The following is a 10,868-nucleotide window of genomic DNA, read 5'->3' as shown; positions in this document are numbered from 1 at the left end:
AAAAGGAAAAAACAGCCTCCAAACATGACGTGGCCGGGGTTGGTGTTTTTACCAAAAACCAAACTTATTGGGACTTGGATTGTCTGCCCTCCTAGTTGTGGTGCCCTTCCATGCCCTCCTATTTTGTGCGGTCACGGTTAAGCCACGTTAATATTTTATATTATTTTTTTAATGAGATAATAGGATAAAAAATAATTAAAATATAAAATATTAACGTGGTTTAACCGTGATCGCACAAAATAGGAGGGCATGAAAGGGCACCACAACTAGGAGGGCAGACAATCCAAGTCCAACTTATTGGAGAAAATTGACCAAAAAACGAAAACTTATCGGAGAAAAGTCCAATCCCGAAACACACTCCCCCACTCTCGCTCCCTACACGCTTTCCCAATCTTCCCCCACTTTCCCCGCACGATAAACCAGCGCGTGAAAATACCCGCCTGTCTCAAACCGCAACGCTCCCAGTCCCTGATTCTGAGGGCTGATCTCACTCCCTCTTTCTCTCTCTCACTCGGATCTCAATCTCACTCTCTCTCCTCCCACCCACCAAACCCACCCACCCCCACACCCAGCTATATATAAATTACACCCAGCAACGTATACACTTGACACACACCTATACAGACAATAACACCACCGTCGCCGCCACCTCTAGCATCACCGCCGGCCCGACCCGACTATGGCCACATCAGCGTTCCAAATCCGCTCCCCATTTTCCCGAAACCCCGCCCTCTCTTTCTCCTCCAAGCCCTCCCTCTCCGCTTTCTCAGTAACTCCCGCCTCGCGCCGCCGGGCTCCTCCGCGGCTGGTCGTGGTGCTGTCTGCTGCGAACCTCGATGCCAAGCCCACCGTCCTCGTCTCAGAGAAGCTCGGAGAACCCGGAATCAACCTCCTCAAGCAGTTCGCTAATGTCGACTGCTCCTACAATCTCAGCCCCGAGGAGCTCTGCACCAAGATCTCGCTCTGCGACGCGTTGATCGTGCGTAGCGGGACCAAGGTCACCCGCGAGGTGTTCGAGTCCTCCGGCGGGAGGTTGAAGGTTGTGGGAAGAGCTGGCGTCGGCATCGACAACGTGGATCTGGCTGCGGCGACTGAGTTCGGGTGCTTGGTGGTGAACGCCCCCACGGCCAACACCGTTGCGGCCGCCGAGCACGGGATTGCTCTCTTGACAGCCATGGCTCGCAACGTCGCTCAGGCCGACGCGTCTGTGAAAGCCGGTGAGTAATTGCAATCATTCCTCTGTTTCGGGAAATGAAAGTTCGTTGAGGTATTTCGTCGAACAGTTGTGATTCAATTTCGTTGTGTTGCAGGGAAATGGGAGAGGAACAAGTATGTAGGTGTTTCCCTTGTTGGGAAGACCTTAGCCGTGATGGGGTTCGGGAAAGTTGGATCTGAAGTGGCTCGGCGTGCCAAGGGGCTCGGTATGCACGTGATTTCCCACGACCCGTACGCCCCGGCGGATCGTGCTCGTGCCATTGGTGTGGAGCTTGTGAGCTTCGATGAGGCTTTGGCCACCGCCGATTTCATATCTTTGCACATGCCTCTCACTCCAGCCACCAACAAGGTTCTAAATGATGACACTTTTGCTAAGATGAAGAAGGGAGTTCGAATCGTGAACGTCGCTCGTGGTGGTGTCATTGATGAGGATGCACTCCTCAGGGCGCTCGATGCCGGAATTGTTGCTCAGGTTTGGTTCTTACCCTTTACATATTCAAATGCCATATGCATTTCAATATTGTGCAGGAAAGTTGGAAAAGTCATTTATTTTTTTCGTTTGTAGGCTGCTCTTGATGTGTTCACGGTGGAGCCACCGCCACAGGGCAACAAGTTGGTGTTGCATGAGAGAGTTACTGCTACTCCTCACCTTGGTGCCAGTACCATGGAAGCACAGGTAGCCTTTGCTGGTTTGCATCTATATCTTAATGCCTAGTTTTTGTTTCACCTGGTATCTTATGATTTTTTAATTTGATGTACAGGAAGGTGTGGCCGTTGAAATTGCTGAAGCTGTCGTCGGAGCCTTGAAAGGGGAGCTTGCCGCCACTGCAGTCAATGCACCAATGGTTCCCGCTGAGGTATCATCTCAATTGCCCAATATTATGTCTCTTGCATTTCGAGTGGTTTGTCTTGTGCGTTTCCCTGCAGGGTTCTAAGAAGTCTCTGGGTAGTTTATTTACTGTCTGCTCCCAAAATGTTACAATTGAATTGATTAATGGAAATGTGGTTCTTGATCTGCAGAGCTACTTGTTATGTTTCTGAGTATGAATTTTTCAAGATTCACATCCGTAATCTAAAACTTTTGTATTGCGTTAGTGTATGGCAAAAAATGGGATGTGGGGATGCGCTTTCGATACCCAGTACTTAAAACTTCAATTGTTATTCTTACCGATGTAATATTTAGATTAAATTCTTCAGTCTCTTGCAACAATTTACAATTTCTCTTGCCATTCTTGATTGTAGGTTTTGACAGAACTGAAGCCTTATGTTGTGCTTGCTGAGAAGCTTGGAAGACTGGCTGTCCAGTTAGTGGCAGGAGGTAGCGGTGTGAAAAATGTCAAGGTCTCATATGCGTCAGCTAGGGCTCCTGATGACCTTGACACTAGGCTGCTCCGAGCCATGATTACCAAGGGTCTCATTGAGCCCATATCCAGCGTTTTCGTGAATCTGGTTAATGCAGATTTCACTGCTAAACAGAGAGGACTCAGGATAACAGAAGAGCGAACAATGCTTGATGGTTCGCCCGAAAGTCCACTTGATTCCATCCAAGTGCAGATTGCCAACGTGGAATCCAAATTTGCCAGTGCGATATCAGAGAGCGGAGAGATCACGGTGGAGGGTCGGGTTAAGGATGGGGTCCCTCACTTGACAAAGGTTGGATCATTCGAAGTTGATGTGAGTTTGGAAGGTAGCATAATCCTCTGCAGACAGGTTGATCAGCCGGGTATGATAGGACTGGTCGGAAGCATTTTAGGAGAGGAGAATGTGAATGTCAGTTTCATGAGCGTTGGAAGGATTGCCCCGCGAAAGCAGGCTGTGATGGCAATTGGAGTGGATGAACAACCCAGCAAGCAGTCTTTGAAAAGGATTGGGGATGTTCCAGCCATTGAAGAGTTTGTTTTCCTCAAGTTGTAGACTCACTCTGCCTGCCTTATGTTTTGCTTCACTTTTGGTGGCATTGCTACATGTTACCTGCCCGATTTTGGAAATCCGTATGATTTTGTGGTAGATTTAGGTGAGAAGGATGAATAATTCGGTTTGCAACAACAAGGATGTACTTTATTTTAGCTTTTATTGTCCCCAAATTTCTAGTTCCATTTTGGTTTGCCCTATTGAGATGAAATCACCATGCTGTGTGCTCTGTTTTCTTTGGAATGCTATAAATTGTTCTGCAGTTTCAAAAGTGAATTATAATTTACTGTATGAATTGCTTTCATCACAATAAGAGAATGTGTCCTTTCCCCTGCTGGAACTAAAAGCGCTTCTGCATTTCTTAAAAGCACTTACATTTGTCGATGAACTCATCGTCGCACGGATCTTATTTCCATAACTTGTGAAACTTTCTATATATTACAATATATGCGCCAGAATCATTTTTCCAGCATTCATTCGATGCCAGAGATTCCAAAGCTTGAACTCTTTAATTCATGAACCAGAAATGAAAGGAACCTGAGCTACTGTCGTCGGTAGGGAGATGTGGAGGTTTTGAACTGCTAAATAGGCAGCGAAACCAGCGGCATAACCAGCAAGAGCAAAACCACTCACCTGCACAATGCACGAAGGACAGTGAGTTTTTTCATCAACACCCAAGGGAAGACTAAACCTGAAAGATGATACCGTAAACAGTTTTCGAAAACAGTTGATACCTTCCGCAAGTACCAGAAGAAGTCCATCTTTTCCATCCCCATAAAAGCGACTCCAGCTGCAGAACCAATAACTAGCATGGATCCACCAGTACTAGCACAATATGCAACCAGCTGCCAAAACTCAGAATCCTGGGGAAAGGTAGTGAGATCGTACATCCCCATAGTTGCGGCAACCAGTGGAACATTGTCTACAATCGCTGATCAACTCCTATTGAACTTGCAATCAGCTCAATATTGGGAATGTGGGCATCCAGGTAATTTGCTATTTCTCCAAGAATTCCTGCCGCCTCCAGGCTAGAGTACAAGAAAAGTTAAAATGCAGAAAGTGAGACTTATAACTCTCGAAGCCACTTTTTACAAGCAGCGGATAACTTCTGCGTAGCCAAGGAAAAGAAGTTTACGATTCACCTGCGAACAGACAATAGGATGCCAAGGAAGAAGAGTGCTCCTTGAGTGTCAATCCGGGACAAGGCCTGCGGTACTTTTAACCTGTGTCTTTCCGATTCACCGTAATGAATAGCATCAGTCAGAATCCAAAGTACTCCAAGTCCCAGCAACATACCCATGTGCGGAGGCAAACCAGTTAGGGCCTTGAACACTGGAACAAAAACCAAAGCTCCAATGCCTACAGAGAAAACAAGCTGTCCCCGAGGTGCCATCTCCTCAGATGCCATAACATCGGACGTGTCTGGTCCTTCCCCACTTACTCCACTGAATGGAAGAAAAAACAGATCATATCATTCATCTATGATTTACCGAGTTTAATACTAACTTTCATGTCTCAATTCCGTGTCTTTGGTTTGAAAATGAAAAACAAATACCTAGTCAGGGACATAAGCGCCAGTGGAACAGCAAGACAGACGGCCGAAGGTATAAACAAGGTCTGCAAGTAAGAAATACATATTCATTTTATGTCAGAATATTGAAAAAATATTATTCCCTTTGAGGATGATATTTTACGTAGACAAAGTGTCGAATATCTAGACATCCAACTTGGCAGATATGACCAGAAACTCTAAATGGAAAGATCAATTTCACGTTTTTACAAAACTTTTTCACATACCTCTAAAGCAATCGTGAGGCGTGGACGAGGCGTCCAAGCAATAGCCCGGCCTAGGCGTGAGGCAAAGCCTCAAGGAACCTAAATTTTTTAATATATACACTGATCGTACACATATATTATATTAAAAAAAAGATTATTAATCAATAATCATTTTGAGCACGCGCACGCGCGCACACACACACACATATATATATATATATAATAGAGGATGAAAAGCACAATGAGCACACAAATAACAATGCATGTTGACAGCACACACATCCATTATATAAAAAAATATAAAATTCAGAAAAAAAAGGCAGAGAGACGATAGTGCAAGCTAGAGGTATAAGGCAGTTAAAACCTACCCAAAATTTGCGTTTGGGATTAAAAAAAAAAAATTAAATAAAAAATAACACCGCTGAGGTGCACTTAGGCGGCTCCGGTGACGCTTTCCTCCCACTCCCTCAAAACAGAGGTAGCAACTCTCATGCCCAGCCTCAGAGGACACCTAGGCGCACCTTGAGGCGAGCCTTTTAAAACATACAGAAGATCGATGGAAGATAAAAAACCAATAGATCTATCATCCAATTGCAACAGATTTGCAGTTCAACCTTTCCATATTCAGGATAGAACTAACATACATCATATAGCATAAATCCCTAATCAACAGATAATAGGACAATGCGAAAAAAAGAAGTAAATAAAAAGAAGTTATTTGGAACGAAGAAAAGGACCTTCATTATCTCCAATGTGGATATCTGACCATGTATCCACAGCATAGTAGTGGTAACATCACCAATAGGAGTCCATGCACCACCGGCATTTGCTGCTATGACAACAACAGCTCCTAAGAGCCTGTCAATAAAATACAATTCAGTAAACCAGGCAGAAAATCACGCATCTATTTGAGCTCCATTACTGTACAGAAAATATAGTACAACTTCATAAATGACCGAATCGGCTAGGAACTATGAACATGCTAAAGTGGTGCTTAAAGAAACAATATTATGAGTACCACAAAAAGTTCCCTCTAAATGTGCAATCTTCCTTAGTTGTTTCAGAGATTTTAAAAAAGATTCTTACATACAAAAGATATATAGTAGATGGTGAACATACTTGCGAAATTCTGACTGAGGAACTAATTTTCGCAATAAAGAAACCATGAAAATGGTAGACGTCAAGTTGTCAAGAATTGCACTAAGGAGAAAAGTGACAAAACCCACCTGAAAAAATTTCAACAATAACTTGTTATTGCTTGATACTTGATACATAAAGTAATGTAAGCAGTAAAAGAACAAGCTTGTCACAAAAAAGTTTAATTTCTATTGAACTCTCTTATCTGTTTGAATTTTAGAGGACAAAAAAATCTATACCACAGAAAATACAGTGAAATATGGTATGTTCCAAGAAGTTGATTGAATATTCCAAATGTGCAGTAGAAAGGATTAATCGCATGACAGCAGAAGCAAAGAACTCACCACCCAAAGAAGCGTCCTTGGCGTTCGAGTGGTTATATTGTCAGTAACCAGCTTAAATCGTTGATGTGAATCAACTATCTCGACAATGGTCATTGCACCAAGCAAGAAAAACACTATTTCACTGGCTTCAGCAAATGCATGTTGTAACTCTGAAACAGCTATATCTGTTGAAGGAGCCTACAGAAGTATCAAAATTAGGTTTGGGAGAAGGAACTGTGTACAAGATATTGCAAACCCGGTTGCAGTTTCAAGTAGTAAATATAAATCTTACCCCAATACTTCTTACTGCCCACAAGCTCACAGCCATTAACAGACCTACTCCACTTTTGTTGAAGGCCAGCGATTCTTCAAAAATGATGCCCACATATCCTATTCCGAACAGCAATGCCATGGCAACATCCTGTATCATGAGTTTGTCTTATCAACTTAGTGTACAATTATATGCTTAAGAAGCACTTATGATATCATGGGAAAGGCACCTTTAAGCAATGACGCTGCAAATAAAATGTTACCTGATTGGCAGCAACCCAGGAGTGGTAAATTGCCACTGCCCCTGTTCCAGCTGCTGCAAATACTGCAATGGCTTTCAGCAAATAAGTCTTCGGCCGGTACCTGGCCTTAAATTCTTCCGAGCTTGTTTCGTCAACCGAACATATATGATAACATGATCCAGAACTTGGGTTCAACTCCTGATAATATGCTAAACGGTGATTCAAAACTTTCGAGTTTCGACAATTTAGTTTCCAAACAGCAACTAATAGGCAATCCAAGAGAAACAGGCAATCCAAGAGAAACCCATGTCTTGTACTATTAGGCAATTCCATTCCCAATCTTGAGGGCAGCCATTAGAGCTGCCTATCAGCGAGCTAGGGCTGCTGAAGAAGCAGATGAAGGGGATGCCGGTAGTAGTCTGCATTGGTTCTTGTTTGTGAGTGTTTGGCCAGTTGCATGGAAATTGAAAAGGATTTACAGAGGTGTGGAGGGAGTGGAAATGGGAGTGGAAGTAGTGTTTCTTGGTGGGTTAGTCATATTATTATTACCGGAAAGTAGTATTTCTGGGCCGTCGCTCTCATCCAACGGTCGACATAAAAAAATAATTTTTCGTATTTTTATTGATTCTTCATATTCCATTTTTATAATTTCTCTTAATATTTATCCATGTTTTTATTGGCTAAAATACTATTGGAGAGAAAAGAAATTGTTAGTCAACATTTATTATTTCAAGATGTGGGTTTACCATGTGTAAAGGAAAAATACGGGTCTTCTCTCCGCCGTGAGAGTGCTTATCTCCTCCGTGAGTATCTTCTCTCCACTATGAGAGTGCTTATCCCCTCCGTGTGAGTGGCGTGGAGCTTCGTCCGCCAGATGGAATTACAGAGAACAACAGAGTGAGGTGCAGAATGGGAAGTAAACGCAAAAGGAATATCAATAAATACCCCCAACAGGAACATAGCAGAAGGGAGGGACTTAATAACCCACAACCGCCCAACTTCTCAGAGGTAAATTTACTTTACTCAACTAACAGGAATATGGGCATTATTGGTATATGAGAAGTGTGTGGTAAGAAGAAGACAAAAAAGGAAATTGAGCAAAGCTCCTGGGAAACTTTACACTAAATCCACTGGGTAAGAAGAAGACAAGAAAGGAAACCGAGCAACGCTCCTGGGAAACTTTACACTAAATCCACTGGTATACGTAGGACAATTTCCATATCCTTCTGTTTTGTGTGGTCATGGTTAAGCCACATTAATATTTTATATTATTTTTTTTTATAAAGATAATAAGACAAAAATAAATAGTAATATAAAATGTTGACGTGACATAACCGTGACCACACAAACAGGAGGGCATGGAAGGACATGGAAAAAGGAAGAGCAGACAATCCTTGTCCGTATACGCTGTTGGGAAAGGCAGTAGTGTTGGAACCCACACGAAGAGACAGATGACTGTTGCTGAGGTGGAGGAATTGGTGGTTCACCTTGAGAGGACTGATGAGTCCATTTTATACTATATATTATTCCCTATTCTTGATATATTTTGATTATTATTTTGGTGAGATTTTGATGCTTTGCAATGTATTTTTAATGTAGGACATGCAAACTTGTTTTGAGCATAAAGTAGTCAAATGGTGGGATTTTTGAGTGATTTCAATTGAAGCAGGTTCGTGGATCTGTCAAGAAGATTGTATCAAAATTTCATAATTTTATCTCGAAGCATATGATCGTGAAGAATTAATTTATGCCCAGCGCGCGGTGTTGACAGATTGGGCTACATAGCTTATTTGCGACTTTTGAGCTAAAAGATGATGGATTTTGGATTTGGGTTCCTCTTGGAACTTGAAGAGGATGTCCTAATCCTTAATTCAAGTCGTTTTGGGCTTGTTTTAGAGCCCTAGAAGTCCAAAAACGTGGTTGATTTGTGGCCGGGCAGATTTCCCATATTTGATTAGGATTATGTTTCATAATTTATTTTAATTTATTTGGTTTCCTAGTATTATTCTAAGACCTTTTCTAGGTAGGGTTTTAATTTGAAGTAGTATAAATCAAGATATTTAGCCATTAGGGTTGGGGGGACACAACATTAGGAGAGATGCATTATTTTGGAGAACTTCAAACTTTTTACCTTCAAGGTGTTTTTAATCAATTTTCTATTTAATGATATTTTCTTTAGTTTTTATTATGATTGTTCGTAACTAGTTTTTTTGCTAGGGCGAAGCCATAAGCCTTAGCCTGAATATGTGATTTTATTAATTTGCTTATGAATGGATGCATGCTTGCTTTGAATTATTAATCACTGTGATTAAATTATCTAATTGTCTTAGTGATTGGCGACCATTAGGGTTTTTAGACAAGTAATTTGATGCAATTATTATTGGAATATCACCCTAAAATTGAGGAGGGCTTCTTAAGATTAGTAATTGTAAGTTCACTTAAGGCGAACATCACGCTCTTAAGGGTTGCATGATTTTTCAAAGGGTTTTCACAAAGCTTAATGAGTCTTGTATGTTTATATTTGATATGAACATCACAAACAGATTGCATGTTAGATATACGTTTTCGATTGAACATCACGAGGAAAATATGTATTAGGAAAGCCTAACCTTTAAAGCATGTATGTAGAAATTCATAAGTAATTGGTAAAATTGCATAGAATTGTTAATGGTGACGGTATAACCCTAGTGTTTAAATTATTTTCCAAAACTTTTGTCTTTTGCTTTCTTTACTTTGCCAATTATTTAATTGTTTTTATTTAAATTCGTTTTTGTTATTTTAAATTCCAAAATCAACATTTTCGAAACTTTGTTCTAAATAATTAAATAAGAATTAGTTTAAATACAAATTATTCATTCAATTTCTGTGGAAAACGATCTTGCTTGAGCTGCTATACTACGACAACCTTGTACTCTTGCAAGTATTTTGTGTGTTTTTATCCCTACCTTTGCAGGTGGTAAAATCCCTATCAAGAAATTGGCGCCGTTGCCGGGGATTGTTTCAAATAATTTGTGTTTATCATATTCTTAGTTAATTATTTTTGTATATATCTTTTTACTTGTTGATTTTATTTCTATTTTTGTAGGTTTTGTTTTGTTGGTTTTAAGAACAGTTGAGTGATGGGCTGAAATCTACAACCAACAGGAGGGTTGCCTTCATGGAATTATATCAATATGAGGAACTCTCAAAGGCCTAGGTGCGATCCATACTCAAAATTTTACAACCCAAGGTGGACAGAGCAGCCTAGTTCTATGTGGATGGGTAATCAAGAGCCCTTTGAATTGCATAGATGACAAACTTGCTGAATTGGCAGAGTGTGTCAAGTAATTTGTTAATAGCAAGACGAATACCAAACCATTAACAAAGATAATTGAAGAGCAAGATGAGCAACTTGCGTATCAATTCACAGAAAACAAGAACGATTCATATTCAAACTCTTACACTCAGTGGATAGAGCATCCTGCTTTGTGGGTAAGCAATCAACAGGCTTCTCAGCAGCCCTATGTGCCACAAAAACTTTCTTTGGAGAACCAGATTGCTAAGTTGGAGGAGTCCACTAGGTTGTTTATGGAGAGTACCCCAAAGTTGCAGAAAATAAAATCAATCAACAATCTGGAGCAGCAAATTGGGTAGCTCGCATACCAATTAGCAGAACAAGAAAACGACTCCGATTCAAATTTTCCTACTCAACCAATTGCTAACTAGCAAGTTTCAGAAGAGTGCTATGTTGGTCAAAGTTTGAGATGGGAAAAAAAACCAACGATAGGATGGAGGAATCTGCATTAGAAGTGCCACCAGCCAGTGACACATGCCCAAAGGAGGAAACAGCGCCAGCTAACCCTAAACTTTTCCCTGAACCTGTTATTCCACAAGTTATTGAGCCACCTATGCCTTTTTCCTAAAGGCTGCCACAGACCACAATAGATCAGCACACTCAAGATTCTATGCAGACACATGCAAAAGTGCACGTTAATCTGCCGTTACGGGATGCAAC

At 41.3% G+C, this 10,868-nt stretch overlaps 1 protein-coding gene and 1 pseudogene across 1 annotated transcript; one reads left to right on the top strand and one right to left on the bottom strand.

The window, feature by feature from the left end:
* Nucleotides 1–341: 341 nt before the first annotated feature.
* LOC103436439 (D-3-phosphoglycerate dehydrogenase 1, chloroplastic) lies at nucleotides 342–3,417 on the top strand. The gene is made up of 5 exons (XM_029102105.2): nucleotides 342–1,217; nucleotides 1,311–1,687; nucleotides 1,781–1,891; nucleotides 1,977–2,072; nucleotides 2,458–3,417. The coding sequence occupies exons 1-5, from the start codon at nucleotides 680–682 to the stop codon at nucleotides 3,127–3,129; spliced, it is 1,794 nt and encodes a 597-aa protein (XP_028957938.2). The 5' UTR covers nucleotides 342–679; the 3' UTR covers nucleotides 3,130–3,417.
* Nucleotides 3,418–3,502: 85 nt separating this feature from the next.
* LOC103436438 (sodium/proton antiporter 1-like) lies at nucleotides 3,503–7,319 on the bottom strand (annotated as a pseudogene).
* Between the last annotated feature and the right edge of the window lie 3,549 nt (nucleotides 7,320–10,868).

Source organism: Malus domestica, chromosome 05 (genome assembly GCF_042453785.1).
Source record: "Malus domestica chromosome 05, GDT2T_hap1".
In the NCBI taxonomy this organism is placed as follows: Eukaryota; Viridiplantae; Streptophyta; class Magnoliopsida; order Rosales; family Rosaceae; genus Malus; species Malus domestica.
Note: the sequence above shows the minus strand (reverse complement) of the source record. Positions and strands in the feature narration are given on the sequence as shown.